This window comes from Beta vulgaris, chromosome 2 (assembly GCF_026745355.1).
Source record: "Beta vulgaris subsp. vulgaris cultivar EL10 chromosome 2, EL10.2, whole genome shotgun sequence".
Lineage (NCBI taxonomy): Eukaryota > Viridiplantae > Streptophyta > Magnoliopsida > Caryophyllales > Amaranthaceae > Beta > Beta vulgaris.
In genome coordinates, this window is record NC_079203.1 from 9,140,385 (window position 1) to 9,163,892 (window position 23,508).

Here is a 23,508-nt window from a genome sequence, read left to right on the forward strand (position 1 = left end):
TGGAGGAGAACATAATATTGATGTAGAAGTAGGGAAGAAGTTGACATCAATATGCAAATTGAAATCCGAAATTGAGTTGGGATGTTTGAAGAGAAAACGACACTATTTATACTAAAAATCTACCGTTTTTTATTTTTTTTAAAATACTTATCAAGCTAATTATGGTTGATTGACAATCGAATAACTATTGATTGATTGATAGTAATATAATTTCGAAAAGTATCAATTTAAATTAACTAATTGATTGACAATTACCATTAATCGAGGCAATAATTAAGATTGATTGATAATTTAAATTACTTCCCGTATTTAGTTGATTAAAAATATTCGAAATAACCCAATATGGCAAAAAAAAAAATTCGGCCAACACTAATGGTAATTCGAATTTTGAATTACGAAATTGTACCCATATATAACTCTCAATCACAATACTATATGTTTGGAATATCCTTGATTTCCGGAAATCTCTTATGAGATCATGATATTAATTGCCTAATTTAAAAAATGAATCAATCAATTTCCGAATTCCTTTGCATTTTCATATAATTTTCGGCCAAAATATTCTCAATTGCCACGTGGACACTCTCATTGAGAGTTTAATTGTGAGGAGCTCTAGAATTGCTCGGTTAATGTGAGCTTGCCACGTCAGCTTTTGTCTTCTGCTTTAGATAATAGTATAGATAGGACTGTTAAAAATACTGCTTGAAAATTGGATTATTAAGATCTAATTTTCCTAATATAAAAGATAAGTTCGTAGCAGATCAAATCAAATCAAATTAGAAAAAATAAGTTTAGATCAAACCAGTGAAGATAAGGTGAAATAAATGTAGTACTAGAAATCAAAAAAAAATGTCAAATTAGAATTGAAAATTTTAACCATACGTGTCGAAATTAACGAGCTTTAAGGCAACAAATATTCGATCTAAATTTTGAAATTGACACACATCCGTCTGATTTCATTATGATTAATAATGTTTAGCTATTTCGTGATTTGTCTTCCAAGGTAATGCAGTACTTAAGTGCCTATACAGACACGTTTCTTTCTTGTTTTTTAAGATCATAACAAGTCAAGATCACAATTCTTTAAGTATAATCAAGGAACTAACCCTACATTACACCCCACTGTATATAAACCAATATTCATTAGCTAGTCAGAACTCAGAATGCATTATTCTCTCATGCCAAACATCATGAAGCTACCTCGGCTAGTTATTTGTACTCTCCTTTGGCATTTACTTCTATATGGTATATATACTTTTAACTTTCATTTCCTTTTTAAGCATTAATATCTTATATAAGATGAATTTACAATCATTGATTGTAATATCTTATTTTTTAAACTCTCAATCTATTAGGTAACTCACTTTTTTAAATACCTATTTTAATAAGTCTTATAATACAAAAAGTTGTTTTAATATAGCAAGAGAATAAAAGTTTAGAAGGGGAAGTTAATAGTTGGGGGAATAAACATTCAATCCGACTTGCGTGGACCCGGTTCACACTAAAAATAGTGTGGACCAGGCCCAGGCACGTGACCCGTTATATCACTTTAACATACACTATATCATTTTAACATACACTATATCACTTTAACACACCCTATATCACTTTAACATACACTATATCACTGTAACACACACTATATATCACTTTAACATACACTATATCACTTTAACACACACTATATCACTTTAACATACACTATATCATTGTAACATACATTATATCATTGTAACATACACTACATCATTTTAACACACACTATATTACTTTAACATACACTATATCCTTTTAACATACACTATATCCTTTTAACATACACTATATCCTTTTAACATACACTATATCACTTTAACATACACTATATCACTGTAACATATACTATATCATTTTAATATACACTATATCACTTTAACATACACTATATCACTGTAACATACACTATATCATTTTAACATACACTATATCATTTTAACATACACTATATCATATCAATATACACTATCATAAACTCACGTGATATGGATCGGGTGCACACTAATTAGTGTGCACCGGGTTCATATTAGTTTTTTTAATAAACATTATATCACCTTTACAACAAAATACAAGTAGTAAGAACGTTTTGCAACAAGCTAAAAGGAAAAGAAAAAGATTCGAAAAGAGTATAAGATTACTGCTAAAATTCATTTTTCCATCAACTACAAAATGTCTTATCCATGATATATGTATAACTTGACTTGCAGGAGTAGCAGGACACACAGTATCTATAGTGATCACCAACAAATGCCCCTTCACAATATGGCCAGCAACAGCCCGCAACACAGGCCATCCAGTGATAGCCAATGGTGGCTTTTGCCTGAAATCCGAGCAATCATCACGCATCCAAGCCCCTTGGGACTGGAGTGGCCGCATCTGGGCTCGGACAGGCTGCAGTTTCAAAGCAGAATATCAGCAGGATGATCACACAAATTCTACCTGGGCGCCCGCCTGCCAAACAGGCGATTGTGACGGGCGCCTCGAATGCAATGGCCTCATAGGTGCACCACCAGCAACATTAGTAGAGCTCACCCTAAACACAGATAAAAATCAGCCGAGTATTTACGACGTTAGCCTCGTAGATGGGTACAACTTGCCGGTGTCTGTCTTAGTCCCACGCGCACCTAAGTGCTCGATTCGAGGCTGTTATAGAGATCTGAAAGCGATTTGTCCGTTGGAGTTGCAAGTCAAGGATGGAGGTGGTAACATTGTGGCTTGCAAGAGTGCTTGCCTTGCGTTTAATTTGGACAGGTTTTGCTGCAGAAATGAGTATAGAAACGCTGAAAAGTGTACGCCAAGCTTGTATTCTGATGTTTTTAAGGGCGCTTGTCCCTCTTATGTTAGCTATGCTTTTGATTCTCCTTCACCTTTGGTGAGCTGTTTGGTGAAGGAGCTTTATGTTACGTTCTGTCCGGCGGGATATGGTGATCATAGTCAAGAACAATATGCTTCTAGCTAAGGGACAAAATTCCAAAATTAACTAGGAAAGTTAAGGAAAGGGGGTCGATACTTGTGATGAGCCCTTTGTTATATATAGGAAAAATAAATGGGTCAGCTAAACACTCTTGTAGTCTTGTTCTCATTCCATCTTATATTACTCCATTTACTTTCTATCGGCAAAGTTCATAAATTTGACCCTTTTGGATCCGTGCATACTACAAGGACACTGTTATGTTTAATAACTAGCTTTTAACCCGTGCAAAAATGCACGGGATCCCATATTTGTATGTGATATTATAAATTATTTATCAGACAAAAAGAAACATATTATTAATGTCAGTAACATTTTTGTTTAATGAGATTGATTGAAATCAAACTGAATTGACAACACATTATGATAAAAAAAAAACAATTACACTATCTAAATTGATACATAAAAAATTGGGTCAATTACCACTCATACACGATTCAAACATTTTGAGAAACTTCCTCGTAAACCACATTGGTTGAAACAGATGAGTTGCTACAATCTTTATCACATATTAAGATTTTCATACCATTTTTGCTTGTAATAACTTTTGAAATAGTAACATATAATTGTCCGTGGTTAAATACATAACCCAGCTTAATAAAATGGGTAACTTTATTCCCTAAGTGGGTCAATTGACTTATACAAAACTGATTTGTTTAACATTAAAAGTGGCCCATTCTGAATTAAAAAGTAATCCATCTGGACTTGAAAGTGACTTGTTTTGACCAAAAGTGAAATTAAACTTATTATGCTCCTAATACACATAATAGTAATTGAATATAAAACCTACTAACCCTAACACTCTAATCATCTACCACTTCGTTATACACCCTTGTTCCTCAGTCCTCTTCCTTCATTCTCTATCTTTCCCTTCGAATTTGCCAGAATTCAATTTTTTTTCGTACCGAAATTGCCAAAAATTACAACCTTAAATTTGTTGATCTATTTTATGACAAATGATATTTCAATTTTTTGCACCTACAAAAATACTAATTTTTATCAATTATATTTCAGCTTGTTTGATATTCGAGATTAAATATTATTTATATCATTTACATACATGTTGTGATGGTTACTTGTGTTCAATCGGATCGAAAAGTTGATTAATATTTTACCTCAAATTTTAGTTTTTTATTATTTTACAATATGTTCCTTGAAATCTTGTGTAAATAATTAAATATTTAGTAAGATATTGATGACCTAAAAGTCGTGACATTGTAATTTATCCTATGTACTAAATATAAATTAACAAAAATTAAAGTGAAAATACATTTTTCAATTCAGTTTATTAAAAAAATAAGTTTGAATTATTACCTGCATAAACAATATATTTCATTATTTATATCTCACATTGACTTTTCCTTACAAAAGTGAGATCAAGAATTCGAGCATCAACTCAGTGACTTTCATTATTGTAAAACATGTAGTTTGCTTAAAGAAACAAAAACTTCATAATTTATATTAAATAACTGAATAGAGCAACGTAGAAGTTATAGGTTTTTGTTATTATGTTCCAATGAAGTTATAGGTTTTTGTTATTATGTTCCAATGAACTTGTTCTCATGAATTTTATAAGTTGCAGTACCTATGTTCGATTTTGATATATTAAGTTAGTGTTAAACTATAAATTAAAATTGCAAAAAAGGACCTCGGTGTGAAAAGTCTATGGATATTATGCCAATGGTGCATGGTGTCATCAATATAACTCACGTATATGCGTTATTTCGTTATCAAGTGTATTTTCTTGGAGAAAAATTAATTGAGTATTTATGGCTGCACCCACGCATTACGACCGGCCCCAGTAAACCCACTTGCAACAATGCACGGGAGGATTAATATAGATATGATTTGGACTCGTGCATAATGCATGAAAATTCTTTTATTAATTAAGTAGTTGTTTTTGTTTCAAATTTATTGAATCAATAATTATTATTAGAATTCGTGCCTTTAAGATGGAAATAATGTAAAATGTAAAATTATATTTCATGATATAAAAATCCTTTGTTACAACATTTTTAAACTTTAAAAATCTTGTAATCGTAATATATACATATATAAATACATAGATGAAACAAAATAAACATTAAAGTGCGCGGAAATATTTTGTTTTGTAAATTTAGGATTTTAGGATGTTTCTCCTAAAATCATGGTTTGAATATTAGCTCGTGATTTAAAGTTTTTCTAATCATATCGTGTAATAAAAAGTATATTTTAAAACCGACTTATGGCCCGTACGTTCAATGATTGATGTAGCTAATGTCATGATAAAATACACGGGAGATTTTTTGTTGATTAGATATACTGAAAAATATTGATGACTATTTTATGTATACAAATTCTTAAGTAACACAGATATACAAATATACAATAAATTAATGTGGGACAGGGGTAACTTTTTGCCTTAAATACGTCAATTTTATTAATCTAGAAGTGACCCATTTAAAATTAAAAGTTACACTTTGCTTAAAAGGTACCTCTTTTAACTTGTGAAATCACCCATTTGATATTTTTTCTTAATTATATTTTTAAGATTATTTGTAGAATAAAATTATTTTCCCCTTTTCTAGATTCTTTGTTATTCTTTGATCTTTGATTATCTTACTATTAGATATATCCATTAAAAGACTCCTACACTTCGAAATCACTATTTTTTTTGTGATGGTTATTGACAATGGTATATCAAATCTTCTTGAGCTAACATTATTTATAATAATATGGTTGTTGTATAATAATTACATAAGGTAATTCATTTTACACGAATTTTTTCAATCTTCGTCATCCATAGCCCGACTGTATAATAATATGGTTGTTGTATAATAATATGGTTGTTTTTTTCATTCCATTTAATTTCAATTATATAAACCAAACTCCTATTTTGAAAAAACTCTATCAATGTCGCTTGTTTCCTCTTAATCCAGTCAAATCTAAGTGAGACTGTGAGAGTGGAATCATAGATTGTCAACTTTCTAACATGGTAGTTTTTTTTATATCACACTTCATCGTTTTTTGTTTATACTTCAAATCGGTGAATATGCACTTAATATTTTTGTTTAATTAAAAGTTGTACCAATTCTCTTTGCCTTAACCCCACTAAATTCTAATAAGTAGGTGGTCATTGAATTTTTGAGTTGATGATTTAAGCTTTAATTTTTAACAACTTTTTTAAAAGGTATTTTTTTTTACCGAGAATTAAAAATAAGGTGGTTGACAGTATGTATCTACTTTCGTGTATGATATAATGAATTTTTTTGTTTGATGTGGAGAGTGGAGAGAAAAATGCCAAAAAAAATCGCAAATATATATTAAATAGGAAAATAGTTAGAAATTAATCTACATAAATATACAAACTTACTAAAGTTACAAAGATTGTAATTGATGCATTCCATTAGTCAGAATTACACGTGGTAGAACATAGTGATCGGGGCTTTTGCAAATGACATGTGGATAGATTCTTTTAGTGAATGACACATAAGCCAATTGAACCTTGTTTTATATATATATATATATATATATAATATATATAATATAATATATTATATATATATATATATATATATATATATACGGTTATTTCACCAAATACCCTCGATAAATCGCGAAATTCATAATATACCCTCAATGTTTCAACAATTCACCATATACCCCTGACTTTTCATTTTTGTGCACCAAATAACCTTTTTTTAACTGTCGTTAACTCAATGTTACCTTTATTTACCATTTTGGGTTAGCGTTAGATTTGGGTTAAGGTTAGGTTAGATTAGGGTTAGGGTTTAATGATGGCAAAATTGTAAATAAAGCTAACGGTGAGTTAACGGCAGTTAAAAAAAGGGTATTTGGTGCACAAAAATGAAAAGTCAGGGGTATATGGTGAATTGTTGAAACATTGAGGGTATATTGTGAATTTGATGATTTGTCGCGGGTATTTGGTGAAAAACCGATATATATATATATATTATATATATATATATATATATATATATATATATATATATAATGTTAGATTACCAGCTAAATTCAAAGCATATAAACGATTTTGTACATCTAATTGATCAAAGAGAGACTTATGTGCTACTCGAAAGTTAAAGGCCTCCACCAGGGAACCCCTTGGTAAGAAAAATGATCACATTGGACCAGCATCTCTCGCATGTCAACTAGCTCAACTACAGAAGTTAATTCTTAACAGAGTAGGGGATATAAGGGAATCCTATTCCGAAACACAAGTAAGGTATTAGGCTTCGAACTTGGAACCTCAAAAGTAAAAAGGTGAATTTCCCACCACCTCCACCCATCAAGCTTGGTTAACCTCTAAATCATATAAAGATAAGAAACTTTAAATGACGTATTGAAATACACAATGATGCTACACATACTTAAACAAAAGACAAAGCATTACTGATGCACTTTACACAAAATGACAAAATTCTCCTTTATTTTAATTATAAAGTTGTTTGACAGATTTACGACACTCGCTCTTATGTTTTGGAATACTTCTTTATATACCCTGTACTATGGAACAATTGCAATGGTAAACCGTTTTTCTTTTGAGTTTCAAAAATAACCCTATACTTAGTAATTTTATACAACTGTGACATTAATGATGGTTTAATTGTTACTTCAACCATTAGTATTATTAGATTTTTCTTCACTATGATGAAGTATGGAAGAACATTTTATTTGTATTAGTTAATGTTGGTTAATCTGGGTTAGGTAAACCAATAATACTAATGGTTGAAGTAACGATTAAACCATCATTAATGTCACAGTGGTATAATATTACTAAGTATAGGGTTATTTTTGAAACTCAAAAGAAAAACGATTTACCATTGCAATTGTTCCATAATACAGGGTTACCAGTGGGAATTTCCCTAATTATTAAGCACTTTCTACTCATGATTGTAGAAATGCCCACATATGAAATTGGCCATGGCTGAAAACTAATCCTAGGAGATGCAACCTACATGCGATAGGGATGTCTTCGATTTTTATATATAGTTATTGCAAAACACAAAATAAAAGGAACTGCCTTTTTCTGAAATCTTATAAGAAATCTTGTTTCATCCAACAGAATGAGCATTATATGGAATATACATACCACCTTATCCTTCATTGCTATATGAAATGACCACAACTTTGATGATTAAATTTCCTACATTACCAGCCTCGTATTGTTACGCAAACCAGACGTCCAACCAATATTACTCAGTAGCATCACTTGTATACCAACCTTTAGTCTCATATCGTGATTCTGAAACATAACTTACACTTTTTCTTGACATTGCATTTAAACTTAGATATTTTCTTTCAATTCCCCAGATAATTCGAACAATGAATGATCATTCACCGTCGTCACTATATCACGAGTCAGAGAAAGAATAAGGCTCTCTTAGAATTACTTAAGTTCCACTCCCTTCAAAAAAAAAAAAAAAAAACCTTAAGTTCCACTAATAACGATCCTCTAGGAATGGCTGAATATGTGTTTTCCACTACATTTGATATAGGATCATCGATCATGTCTTGCGGCCTAACTATATAATTAATGTACTTCCTCCATTTTTTTTTAGATGTTACACTTTCCTAAAATTGCATGGTTTTAAATAGATGTTACACTTTTTAAAATTTCCTTATTTAGTAACTTTTGCCTTGTGAAATGTCCATATTACCCTTACTAACTACCCATTTAAAAATTAAAACACTCTTAATCTACCCTATTAAATCCCTACCTAATCTAATCAGATTTTAACCATTCCCACCAAAATTAAAACCCCCAACTACCTTTTCATCTTCCCATGATAATTTAATAGATTCAACCCCCCTCCCCCAACTGATTCATCCCCCCCCCATTAAAGTTCTTCCCCAACCACTCCAATTCCCTAACCCTAAAACTACGAAATTCATCTTCTCTCTCTCCACTTTCATTTCTCCTCTTCTGATCTTCTCTTCCTCTCTCTACTGTACTTCATTTTCTCTCTCTAGATTTCTTCACTTCCTCTTCAAATCTCCCCTTAAAACTTTCTATTTCTCCATTCTTCTCTTGAAACTTTCGATTTCTCTTCAAATCTCCCCTCAAAAGTTCTTGAAAAAAACCCTAGAAAAATGCCGAAGAATTTTGTGCCTGACCTCCAACCCCTTGTTGACGCCTTGTTCCAAACTGACGATGCTGATGAGTCTGACTCTATTCGCGAGTTGATGCTTGCATTGCAGACTGGGTCTCCTTGGCCAAGGAGGCTCTATGACAGTGGAGATGCAAAGCACTTGCTTCGCCCTTATGCCTTCAAGGCTTTGGGTGTGGTGGTTGATGAGTTTTATCAGGTTACGGGGTTACCAAGGGAATTCCGTCCCTCTTCTTTTTCCAACCCTAAAAAAATGAGTCCCCAAGTTAAGAAGATCTTTGACCCCAGACCTATTTCACAGAGGTTGAGGCCTAGATCTAGGGTTGAGGAAGAAGGGGATGGGGGAAAAGGTAAGGAAATTCTCCGTTCTACCCATGAGATTGTTTGTGCTTTAAAGGCTCCGTGTTTTTACACTGTTGGGAAAAATGGTAAAGTTCAAGAGGTGAAGGAGAATGAGAAGGATAAGGGAAGGAGAAGGAGAAGGAAATTGTGGGGTGTAAGAGGAAGGACAGATGTCAGTGTTTGGGTTGTGCTTCTAAGTCCTTCAACGTCTACGACGATGAAGGCACTGTTTATGCTATGTATGTTGAGTCTGATGGGGTTTTAAGGTGTTCGATGTGGTTGAAGAACTGCTGGATGATGAGGAGGCTGAGGATGGTGGGGGTGAGCTTGAAATTCCAATGAGTCCCTGCACTTCATCTGAACTTGATCCTGATACTCATTGCTTCCTTATCAGGAGAAAGGAGAGTACTTTGACTCCCTGAGGTTCTATCATCCTAACTCTTTTAATTGCCTTCTGTTTTTCGTTGCCTTTTAGTTAATTTGAGTCCCTGAAATTCCTATTGGTTTGTTGTTGCCTATTATTGGTTGCCTATGATATTATTTTGGTTGGATTGTGTTTTTGGATGCCTATAAATATGTTGCTTGGGGTCTGATTTGGGGTTGCCTATAAATCTGTTGGTTGGGTTCTGTTTTTGGTTGGCTTATGTTTTTGGTTGGATTGTGTATTTGGTTGGCTATGAATATTTTATGGTTGGATTGTGTATTTGGTTGCCTATGAAAGTGGTGGTTGGGTTCTGATTTTGGTAGGCTTCTTTTTTGGTTGGATTTTGTATTTTGGTTGGCTGTTTTTGGTTGCCTTGTGTATTTGGTTGGGTATGAATATTTTTTGGTTGGATTGTGTATTTGGTTGCCTATGAATATTTTGGTTGGCTGTTTTTGGTTGCCTATGAAAGTGTTGGTTGGGTTCTGATTTTGGTAGGCTTCTGTTTTTGGTTGGATTGTGTATTTTGGTTGGCTGTTTTTGGTTGCCTTGTGTATGTGGTTAGCATGTATTTTTGGGAAGCCTATGGGTGTTGGTTTGGATAGGAGGTTTGAGGATGAACAAATGGCTAATGATGTACTTCTGTTTTTGGTTGCCTGTGTTTTTGGGTGCTGAGTTAAGTTAAGTCCCCCACTGTTTACACAATGAGTCCCTCTTGCTTCCCCCCTTGAGTCCCAAATGTATTTTAAAAAGTAAAATCCAAATGATGAAGGGACTCATACATTGGGCTTGAAGAGCAATAGATGATTTGCTCCTTATTGGTGTTAAACCAATAATTTGAGGTTTTAAATCATCCATTGCTTCCTCAATGAGCCATTGAATTAACCCTGATGGATTTTAAAAACACACACCTTAATTTAAACTTGTTGACATGCAAAAGAATAAAAACAATCATAATTGCTTGACTTCATTAAATGCTTGCATCACTGCTTATACAAACCAGTCCTTGAACATGTACAAAATAGTTTAATAACTAAACAAGAACCCCCCAAAAACTTTCTGGTTTGCTTAGAAGTGTTGCTTCATGTTGTCCATAATCTTTAACAAAAAGTAGATCCTGTGTATTTGTGCAAGTAGATCCTTCATCTTCTTCTATACTAGATATATACCAAACAGTTATGTTCCTTCATTAAATGCTTGCATCACTGCCTTGTGTTTTCCTTCATACACAGTGTAGTTATGTTCAAAAATAACTTGCCACATCTTCTGCCCATTCTACTCTTGATGTGCATCTAAGTAATCAAATGCTTCTCCTACATTCACAAACCTCTCATTCAAGTATGTAACTGCCTCATCTATCACAGCTTGGTCCACTGTTACATTTTCTGGAAGTAATCCCAATCTCTCTAACTTTCTCTTTGCATGGTGTGGATTCTTGAAATTGTTCCCCCCTTTGCACTTTAGTATTTCTACCATAACATATTGTAATTGCAACCAAGTGTACTTCAAAACTTCTGGGTCAAAGAAATCATAACAGTCCTGCACTCTTAAAATCAGTTCATCTAGGTTTTAGGAAATGATTGATATTGTAGTGCCTGAATTGCTCTAAAAAACCCCAAGTCTAGCACATTTAAGTCAGGGGACTGAGCTGGCTGATTGATGAGTTGGATATTGAATCCATTCTGAGTTGCTGCTGCAATAAATTGTGGGTCTGATGCATGAATGTGAGGTCTAGCATTGTCTTGTTGTATGTAGATTTCTTTGGACACACCTTCTGGCCAATTCCTCATTATGGCAGGTATGATAGTGTTAACTATCATATCCCTCATAACTGGTAGTGTAACACTTTCAATTGCCTTTGTCAACATAGTACCTGCCCTTCTTTTTTTGTTGAATACTTAGCTCTTGCATACTCAACAAAAGGGTAGATACCAAATTTCCCATCATGTATCATCCTTCCCTCACTGTCCTTAATAGGTCTAGATGTGGCACACATGAACATGGCTTTTATCTTAAACCTCTTGGACTGACAGCAACTATAAGGGTCATCTTCAGCAGGAAGCAAATAAAACCTTCTCATATCTGGACTTAAATAAAACCACTTCTCATCTATGTGAACAACATTTTGCATGTCAACAAATTTAGGTGGTTGTGTCCTTGTTGCTGGTAATATGTGTTGTAACACCCACTTCATTCTTTGAATCTTATGATCTTCAGTCAGTTTTGGGTGGGTGCTGCTAGTGTGACTTCTCAGCTTGCCCCGTTTCAATAGACTGTAAACAGTGGAGGGGGGATTTTAAGATATCCAGCAAATGCCCTTATACTTGTCCTCAGATTAAGTGGGACTGACTGAAGCCATTTGTCATCATATACTTTAAGCTTCCTACCACATCTTCCTGCTTTTTTGTTTCTCACATCTATGGCATGCCCAGCTTCTCTCTGTTTTTTTGCATCTTTCCATATCCTATCTAATGTCATCCTACTTATGCCATGCTTTTTTGCTATTTCTGTTTTTAAACCCCATGCAAATTTACCATTTACTTCAGAGGTAAGTAGGTCATCAACCAACATTCTTCTTTTTTGTTAAAGTTAAGTGTGGTTTTTGGGTTGTTGAACTTACATTGTGTTCTATTTCTGTGTTTTGTTGTTGTGGGTTACCCTGGTGATTTGGTTGTTCTGATTGACTGCCATCTGCTGCTGCTGTACCTCCATCATCATCATCCTCTGTGTCATCATCACTGTTGTAATGTGTCCACATCTTATGCATCAGCAACTCATCCTCCATGCCTTCTATTTCCAGCAGCTCTTGAAGGCAAAACTCCCCTGCTCCTCCATCATTTGCTGACCCCATCTGTTTATAAGCTGGACCAGATTTTTTGAAGACTGAAGTGTGAAGTTTTTTGTGGAAACTTCAGTTCTTAATTAAGTAGGAATTTTTTGTAATTGTTCCTGTGCAATGTGTGTGCAGTGATTTGTGGGAACAATCTGATTTTTGTAAAGAAACTAAACCATGGTGCTAAACAATATTTTTCTCTTCCTCATTTTGGGAAATAAGCCCTCATTTATATTTGGGGGTTTATATAGAGGATAGAGTTTGGAAAATGTAGCCTTAAACAATGTTTGAAATGCTGAATTTCAATTTTTTGCAAATTTTCAACTTTATGAAAATTTTGGAGGGAATTGGTTTTGCTGCCAAAATTTTGGCTCCCCTTCCCCTCTCTCATCAGCGTGTAGTAATAGAGAATTGGAGGGAACCAACTAGTGGTCCCTCTTTTCTCTCTCCTCCTTTCCCTTAAACCCCCCATGTGCAATGGTCCCCACCCCTTTAATCCCCTATACTTATTCTCTCCTAATCACTCCTCCAATTTTTGCCTAGAAAACCACAATTTTTGAAAGTGTAACATCTAAAAAAAAACGGAGGAAGTAATTGATTTTCTTGCGGTTAGCTCGTTGAGCCGTTCCGTCTCGGTCTTGAACTTGTCCATCTTCTTCTATTGTTGTCTTTTTAAAGCTCTCTGAATCTGTCTATGACCAATTGACCACGAAGATTGCACGGAATAATTTGCTTAATCAATATATTTCGGCTTATTGAATTTTATGTGTCTTAATAAATCAAAATAAAATAATTCGTACTCCTCCGTCCCATAATATAGTGCCTACTTTATTTTTGGTGGGTCAAACTTTAAAATATTTGACCGAATATTCTCATTTGTATATATAAAAAAACATATTTATGTGGGATCTTGTTATATTCGTCTCAATGTGTAATTTCATAATATCAACTTTTTATATTTTTATTAATACAGAATTGAAGATATGAAAGGTCAAATTTACGTCTTGAAGACCGTATAAAAAAGAAACAAGCACTATATTATGAGATGGAGGGAGTATAATTTTTTTCCACAGCCAAAAAGAAGAGTTCATCAAATTCAATATTTTCTTAACAGTTCAAAAGGCAATCTTCTTATTTTTCGTTCCCCTTCTGTCATTCTTGTTCTTAATAAACAAACATTAAACAAGAACAGTTAAGTATAACAAAATAATCTATTCTAATTTTTTTTTCTTTTCGCAAATTCTTTTTGCTTCTCTCCCAAAACCTTTTATCTCCTTCGCTTGGTTCCAGCTAGAGATGGCAGTGGGTAATGGACCCTACCCGGATCAGTGGATCCATATCCATTTTTGACGGGATCTAGATCCTCAAATTTTGGACCCTATGGATCCAGGTAGGATCTGGATCCTCCTTGAAAACAAACGAATCTGGATCGGGTCCTAAGATATTACCCAGGTCAAGATCCGTTTACCCATTTTTATAGTATTATTATAATTTAATATTATATTCTGATAATATTATAATATTAGTACATGTAAAACGGATTTTCGCTTGAATTTCGAATTATTATTCTAATTAATGTGTGACTTTACAGGATAATTAAGTTCGAAAATTGGGTTGATAACTAATCTACAGTTTGATAATTGAATACTTTTAAGTAGTTGCAATGGTTATTTCAAAAATTAAATGTATTTTTTTGGTTGATATTAGATGACTTTATTTTTTAAAATCTTTAATTATTGTGAAAATTAGGTTAGTTTGAAGACAATAGGCAATGATTCGTTTTGGATCCGTTTAGGACTCAGATCCATAGGATCCATACGGATCTGGATCCTCATTCTTATTACCCAGTGGATCCGGGTAGGACATGGATCCTTGCCTAAAAAACAGATCTGGATCTGAATCCTAGAGGACCCTGTCCAGATCCTACCCATTACCATCTCTAGTTCCAGCGAGATGGTGTAATTGTTGTCCAAATTTAAGTATTTATAAATTTGTATTATTTTACAAGATTTTGTAACCAAACCTTTCCAAAAAAAAATACATTGGGTTATTTATTAAATAACATTATGTTTATTTAACAAAGAATATTTCGTGCTTCTTGCATAGGCCAAAAAGTTAGTTTATCTATAAATATATATATAAAAAAAATACTTAAATATCTAGTACGAGACAATAACAATAGAAGTCAATTTTCAGTCTGATCAATTCATCATATTCGTGTTAATTTAGTTTCATAAATTAGATGGGAAGATTTAAAATCAAATCTCATCTGTATCATTGCGCTTAAAAAAATTAACTAAGTGGTGTCAACGGTTAGAGCACCACCAATGGGTAGGGGTGTTCATGGGTGGTTAACCTCCCGAAAAAATATTTTGGTTCGGCAATTGAAAGTTTCGGTTTGCTCTTTTTGCGAAACGTAACCGTATAGACCGGTTACCGCCTAAGCGGTTAACCGTTTTTTCGATACGATTTTTCGGTTAACCATTATTTAAGTTATACTATTATGTTTTACTTAATGTACATATAAATTTTCAATTGTTTTGTGCATATATTTTAAAGATTATATATACTCTAATATAAAATTTATTATAAAGTGGATAATAAATCAGTTGGAAAACATAACCAACACTAAGAATTCACTTCATTTCCTAATTATAGTGTTTATATTAGTACTAGAGTTTTCAAATAATTACATACTACCTCCGTTTTCTTTTAGTTGCAACGTTTGACAAATTGCACTATTCATGTTCTCTTATTTGACCACATTTATTGATTTATATGTTAAACAAAATATAATCATGTGGGGTCTTGTTTGATTCGTTTCGATATAAGCTTTCATAATATCAAATTTTTATAATTTTTACTTACATACAATTAGAGATAAAACGATTTGAAATTGTACATTGGCAAGCGTGAAAGTCAAAACGTTGCAACTAAATAAAAACAGAGGTAGTATTTCCTCTAATTGTTGTAACTTAGCAACAAATATTAGAATTAATGTAATTGTTTGAAAAAGTTTCACAACAATTAAGTAGAGAAAAAAATATTTCGGTATTTTGGTTAATCGTTCACTCAAAAATCATAACCGTAATCGTACCGTTTAACCGCTAATTTTATCGGTTCGGTAATCGTACCAATAAAAAAATTGTCAGTACGGTAGCCACCCATTTAGATCGATTTTGTCGATATTTCGGTATGGTGTTTCAGTTTTTAATGAACACCCCTACCAATGGGTTGGTTGGTCTTTCAGTTTTTGTCATTTTCTCTCCTTTCCTCCTTCTTACACCTCACATCCCACTAAACTTCCAACTCATCTTTTTTTCCTCTTAATGGGTGGGCTATTCTTGGTTTTTCTATTTCTCTCTCCTACATATTACTCTATCTCTTGCCACATGTTTATTTTTATATGAAGTTGATGATTTAAATCAATTTACGTTAAAAGCTAATTAGATAATTAGCTTGCATTAACTTAAATTAGTGTATGTGCTAATTAGCTTACGTAAAATTAAATTACGTTAACTTGACATTATAATTAAAAACAAAGAACACATTACATAAGATAGATAATTTAAAAAAACACAAATACATGAAATTTTAAATTACATAAACCATAAGCAATTAAATAAAATCTATTTAATTAACTTGACAATTAGGCCCAAACTTACGCCATTGTGAGTTTTCCCGTCTCACATCTCGGATCCTCTCTCCATGTATGCACCTAAATTTCGTGCCTCGAATCTTTCGTTGTGCACGACGAATGAGTCTCCTTCGGCTTGGTTAGATGATCCCTCGCTATTTCGAGGTTGAACTTGATCATACTCGTTCGGATCTTGATAATTTTGATAAGTATCACGCTCATCTTCAACAATCATATTGTGCATGATGATACATGCCATGATTATTTTCCACAATATGTCCTTATCACATGCGAGAGCAAGTTTGTGTATAATTGCAAATCTAGCTCGCTAAATCCTGAATGCAAAATCTACATCTTTTCTAACAGGTTCTTGATATTGTGTGAATAATCTTTGCTTGGGGATGAATATTGACCATCTCGGGTATATGTCATATGTAAGATAATAATCCATGTTATAAGTTGTCCCATTGACTGAGAAATTGACTTCTGGAGCTTTTCGTTGTAGAACATCATCAAATACGGGAGACCTTTGAAATACGTTTATATCATTGCATGAACCTGGGGTGCCAAAAAAAAGCATGTCATATCCATAAGTCACTTGAAGGAACCGCTTCTAAGATTATTGTTATTGTTATTTTGCTTCTTCCTTGATACATTCCTTTCCAACCTGGAGGACAATTCTTGCAGTTCCAATGCATGCAATCGATACTTCCCATTACGTCTGGGAAGCCACGACGCTATTCTTCATGTAGGAGATGCTCAATGCCATTTTGATTTGCCTCCCTCAAGTATTCAGGTCCGAATCTAGCAACAACCCCTTCGACAAAATGAAGAAGGCATTTTCTAGCGGTACTTAAAGCAATTTTCAGGTACTCGTCAATATTAGCATCAAAGGATGAACCATATGCCAACATTCTAATAGCCGCTATGCATTTTTGTAGTGCATATGCACCCATCCTTCTAGTAGCATCCGATTTTTGCGTAAAGAACTCATCTTCAGTTGTTACACTTTCGACAATACGAAGGAAAATATGCTTGTGCATATGGAACCTTTGACGAAAAATGTTCTCGGGGTATAGAGGTTCGTTGATGAAATAATCTTTCACGAGCTTCCTCACGTTCCCTACGCACATATTTTCAGAGGTTCGTTGACATCTTCTAGTGCGGGGTACAATTTGTTCTTCTTTTTGTTACTCAGCATCAACGAACTGACTCCGCTCTATGTAATCTTGAACCATGTAATTAAAAAATTCAGAAACTGAACTAGAAGAATTTGAATCATAGTTCATTTTGGAGATATGGTGATTGAAGTGGTGTTTTTCTAGAAAATAAAATGTATGGGTGTAACCCAAGTACGTTAGCGGACATCCCTAAGGGGTCCGCGAACATTATATAGGGCGCAATCATGTAAGCATTGTCCAAAACTCACGGAGTCAAATCACTAAGATGGTCCGACAACGTTGTTGGCGGTCGCCTAACAAGAGAAAATAGAGGGATCTACCCTTACGTCAGGCGCATCATAACCACATACGTGTTTTAACACCCCGATAATTCTCTTTTCCAAAAATACTTTTCAAATATTAAACTAAAGAATCATCAAAGCATTATCGCCTATATGATAATGTATCGGCTTATTCAGAATTTTGCAGAGGAAAACATATAACTAAACTTTAGAATTGAAATTTAACAAATAACAAAGTAACTTTAAAACCAAATAACATTGTTAACTTTAACTTCAAATCGAACTTAATTATAAATGCATCTACTAAAACAATGGACATATCAATATGCTACATAAGCTCTCCAATCCCGAAACCCCATGATTTATCATCTGCACACCTGTAGATGTCCATGCAGTAAATAATCTGCTCACCAAGAATGAGTCATCACATGATCAATAAGGCAAAGCCATGTTCAACACATACAAACAAAGCACGTAGTCAGCAAAGTTTAGTACTACATAATAGTAATAAATAAACATTCCTAACATGATACTAATAAATATTAAGTAGGGATAAATAACAATATAACAATCCGCAGATAACTTTTACTGAACTAAACTTTAACAACCTTTTTATTACTTTTGATGGAATAGTCATTTGAGCGAGTTGTCTAACTAAAACCAACTTTTACCTAAGAAGACAAAATACGGGCGCGACTCCGTATTTCATAATAAGGACCTACGATATCGAGGAGCCTTTTAAATAAAAATAGGAATGATGATCAATCCAATTCCCAGAAAAAGCCATGGCACGCTCACCATGTACCCCAACTCCTGATTGTCCAACTTTAGACGTGCACCACTCTAAAGTTTATCACTATCCAGGTTTCACTTCACATGATTTACCACTTATTACATGTTATGACACACAAGCAACACATATATTATATAATCAAACATCCACAACTTCATTTATTTTATCTTAGGATTAAATAAGTGATCACACAACTTACAACCTAAGATTAATTCCTTCTTTAATCCAATCCTTCCTATTTGTTGAACCTAGCCAATAACCAACTTACCCTTCAAAGGCATGAATTATCAACTTACCAAATAAGGCCAACAGTCCTCATAGAGTAGTGAAAATAGTAATATAAGGAAACACATGATTTAACCATAATCCAACTAATAGATATATTAATTCCCCCATGTGAATTAATATATAAAGTTCCCAACCTACATGTTTGCATCAATATTTCATACAAACATGATATAAATCTCATGCTGAACATTTTCGCACACATGCATAAAACATGTAAAATCCAAAAGGATAGCAATCATATATGAACTCACAAAGTTCCTATACATGATACTACATAGCTTTCCCTCCTAAAATCATGATACTACATCAAACAACACATATGTATGTATGTACCTTGTGTAAACAAACTGATAGACCACTTTAAAAGTCTTAAAAGTCGCCTCATTAAAACTTCAGTTACTAATACTCCCTAGCATACTACTACTATACTAGTCATTAAAATCCATAAAACTCCATTAATAACATCCTTTTTAAAATTCCAGCAACATATAATTTATTAAAACTCTCTTTAAACATGCTTAATCATACTTAAATTTATAAGAATAATCAATTCTATAGTTTATAACATATTACTATGATTTTTCAATCTTTAACACCCTAAAAATCCATGCTTTGATAATTAAAAATCCAATCTAAACATAATAAGTAAATTTGAATTTTATATCTTCAATACATAAATTATATAAACTTAGATTCATAAATAAATCATCAAACTATAATCTTAAACATATCATATTAAAACGAATCTGAAAAACATAAACTTTGCATTTAAAATAACTTGAGGAGGAAGAAATTAACCGAAGCAAAGGAAAAAAGGAGGATGGAACGCCGTCGGGAATCAGTGACGGCTTCATGCGGTCGGTGAATGGTCAAAGGGACGGCAGGCCAGCGAAGAAAAGAAGTGAAGGCCGAAGGAGAGCTAGGACGAATACCGAAGAGAGAGAAAAGAAATAGGAGAGAGAGAGAGAGCTGGATTTCTTGAGTGAGGAGAGAGAAAATATTGTGTGTGGAAAATTTGGGTTTAGTGTATTTATATGTGTGTTTTCCTTTTGGGCATAGGAAAAGGCAATTGGGCTTTAAATAAAGTTTAATGATTAATAGGATTGATGATTAGAACTACTAACATCACTAGAAGTCCTTTTCCTAATCTAATTAGTATTTGGATTCCTGATCAATCCCATTTAAATTCCTTTTTCAAATCCCAATAGTGTTTCAAAAATTTTTTAAATCATGCCTAAACAAAATATTTTAACTTCTTTAAATCCGTAAAATAATTCCTTTGACTTTCAAATAGTCAACCTTTTAAAGAAATAAATTATTTTAATACTAAATTATATGTAAATAAATAAATATATATATATATATAATAAAATATATTTATAAAATTTATAAATTTACGGGGGATCACGGTGTACCTCTCTTAAAAGAACAAACACTCACATATTTTCAAAAATTTTGAACTCAACTTTTATTTGAGATCTACTTGTTCCACTCATGTGCACCTTTTACCATCTTTAAAACTCACTTGTGTTACCGCTGAACACATTTTTCATGCGGAGAAGCTATTTATTTTGCACCAATATGTGCAAATCGTCAAAATAAACAGAAAAATGCATAAAAATATCATAAAGATAGGTAAAAAAGTGAAATTCTATCGCATTCTACCCCCCTTAAAGAAAACGAGCAACGGTCACCGGAAAGAGGCAAGCAAGACCCCCAAGAGTAAGAAAACGCAGAAAAACTCGAACTTTGACCGAAAAACCATCGAAAATGAAGAACTTCAAACCCAAAATAAATCCTGAAAAAAGTCGGCAAATGCTAAATTCTTAGCACACCAAAGTCAAAAAGTGAAGACGAAGATTTCAAACTACTTTTAAGGACAATTGAGTACGAAAAGGCCGGTTTCCAACCAAGACAAGCTTCAGGTATGGAGTTCTGTCACAGGGAAAACCAGAGAAGAAGAATAAGAAGTTGGAAAAAGCGATGGAAAAGAAAGAAAAGGAAAGTTAGTCCTATATAAGTGTCAAATGAATGGCCAAGATTTAAAAATCCTCAACTCCCTCTCCGGATCTCTGCCAAGTGTCAAGCATAGTTAAAACCTAATAAAGTAATGTGCGGGATTTTCGAAAAAAAAATAATCATTAACTTTTCAAAATTCTTTAACCTCCTGAAGCGACACGTGGCATCCAACAAATTAATCTCAAAAATATCAAAGTATGACAACATTAATCGCGTCCAAGACAACATCATTAGCGGCCACGACCCGAAAAGATGTGTGTGTGTTGGAGGGGGGGGGGTTAGTTGTATGTGTGTAACCCAAGTACGTTAGCGGACATCCCTGCGGGGTCCACAAACATTATATAGGACACGATCATGTATGTAAGCATTGTCCACAACTCAAGGAGTGAATTCACTAAGTTGGTTTGACAACGTTGTTGGCGATCACCTAACAAGACCAGATAGAGGAATCAACCCTTACGTCAGGCACATCACAAGCATACACGTGTAGAAGGATTATGCGCCCTGTAAGAGGAATATTACTTCTATAAATAGTCCACCAGTACTATTCTGCAGGTACATTCTCTCACACATAAATTCCTTATCTTTGTCTCTCTACCTTCTCTCTCTAAATCATTCGTAGACACATACTGACTTGAGCGTAGGAGGGGGTTCCTCGCATCCCACCCCCAAGAGTAGTTTACGTTTGCTTCCTTGTAGCTATTCACCAGCGGCCGCCAACTCCATTGCTTGGCGGACTCTTGATAATACTACCAACTCTTCTACAACCGAAACATAAAAGATTGAGAAGAAAAAGTGGATGGAGTTGTGGATTTTATGGTTGCAGTTATGTTATATTATATAGGAAAAATTCATCATACATATATAACAATAATTCATTTACGGATTAGACATATCAATGCAATGTAGGAATAAACTATACAATATAGAGTAGACAATTCAATACAATGCTGTTTGTCATACTATTCAAAGTCGGGTGAGTAGACAATTCAATGCAGTACTATTTGTCATACTATTCAAAGTCTGGTGAGTAGACAATTCAATACATTTGTCTTACTATTCAATATGAGGTGATTACACAATTCAATGCAATAATAATAATAATAATAATAATAATAATAATAATAATAATAATAATAATAATAATAATAATAATAATAAATAGAATAATAATAGTAAGTAGAATAATAATGAAAACAATAATTAAAGCGATAGTGATAATGATACATTGATAATCAAAAGTTACCACACATACACATTCATAATTTAATTAGGAGACAATTAAATTGCAAACTAAAACCAATTAAAAATATGAACACTAACTAAACATATATATCCTTAAATTGTAGCTTAAGTTTTTCATACATCCCTCTCTCATTTGAATTAAGGGAAGACTTAGCCATTAATATATTCCAAATTTTGAACTTTCTATCTTCCTCTTTTATTGATTCTCTCAAGCCATCACGCTCCTTTTGAGAAATAAGTCTTCTCCCAAACTAATCCTCCTCTTTAATTCTGAAGAGGATGGAGAACTGGATATTGGGGATTTTCTCCTACTCTTAACTTTCTTGATGCCGTCAGGACTTTTTAAGCTCACACCTTCGTCTGGACCAAACCCTTTTTAGCTTCCACCAGTTATTTGGGTGCCATCTGCCCACTTGTCGTAGTGTTTCATAACATTCCATGCGTGGTCCAATGTAAATCAGGGCCCATTAGTTTTTTTCCACATCTCAGGGGATCCAGTCAGGGCGTCTTCTTCTTTGCAGTCGAACCCCTTCTTCCTTTTCGCCTCCGTATATATCGACCCATGCATTCGCATCTCCAATGATTTTTTTTCCAACGACTAGTAACCCCTTTGCATGTCCTTGGGCGTAAAGTTAGATTGAGTCCTCGTGGCTCTTCCACACTCTCAAATACTGGACCCAAAAATCATTATTTTGGTCGGTTCCCTTCAACAGATCTCCTTTGCACTCTAGATACGTTGAAATGAGTGCATGATCTTCATCTACACTCCATTGAAACTTTGGTGTATGTTGTGGCTTTTTCTGATATTCGGTTTCTACTACATCGTTTTCATGAGTTTGTTCATGTTATTGTGGAAAATGTTGGGATATAGGAAAATATGGTTGTGCATGCTATTGGGTAGATGATGAGAACTTTGTGGGGATTGCTGTGTAACTTGTTGAGAATTTTGGTAATTCGATCGGCTTTAAAAAACCATAAACATTCTTTGTAATTTTGGAATTTGTAGAAAACTTGGATCGGTTTGGAAATTATTTTTGGGATTTTGTGGGTGGTTTGGATTATTTTGGGAGTATGAGTAATTAATATTATTTGAATTCATAATATTGGTTTAGTATAAGTAATAGTAGGTAGAAGAGAGTAATTACAAAAAAATAGGTTCGGAATAAGTGTGGTAAAATAATTGAAATTTGGGCTCAATTTATAGATAAGAATATTTCATAGCCGTTAAAATTATAACCTGATTTTTTAAATTAACGTTACAAAATTTTGTAACATTGTAAAATAATTGTTTGAAGAAACTAAAACAAAAAAGATAAAGACCCTCCGCGTGGCAACAACAGATTTGCTGCTC

General features: G+C 33.5%; 2 protein-coding genes across 2 annotated transcripts; one reads left to right on the forward strand and one right to left on the reverse strand.

The window, feature by feature from the left end:
• Positions 1-1,169: 1,169 nt before the first annotated feature.
• LOC104887427 (thaumatin-like protein) lies at positions 1,170-3,173 on the forward strand. The gene is made up of 2 exons (XM_010672048.3): positions 1,170-1,245; positions 2,244-3,173. The coding sequence occupies exons 1-2, from the start codon at positions 1,179-1,181 to the stop codon at positions 2,993-2,995; spliced, it is 819 nt and encodes a 272-aa protein (XP_010670350.2). The 5' UTR covers positions 1,170-1,178; the 3' UTR covers positions 2,996-3,173.
• Positions 3,174-17,087: 13,914 nt separating this feature from the next.
• Positions 17,088-17,483, reverse strand: LOC125494679 (uncharacterized). Its single transcript, XM_048638366.1, has one exon. It carries the CDS (start codon positions 17,481-17,483, stop codon positions 17,088-17,090), a length of 396 nt encoding a protein of 131 aa, XP_048494323.1.
• Positions 17,484-23,508: the final 6,025 nt, after the last annotated feature.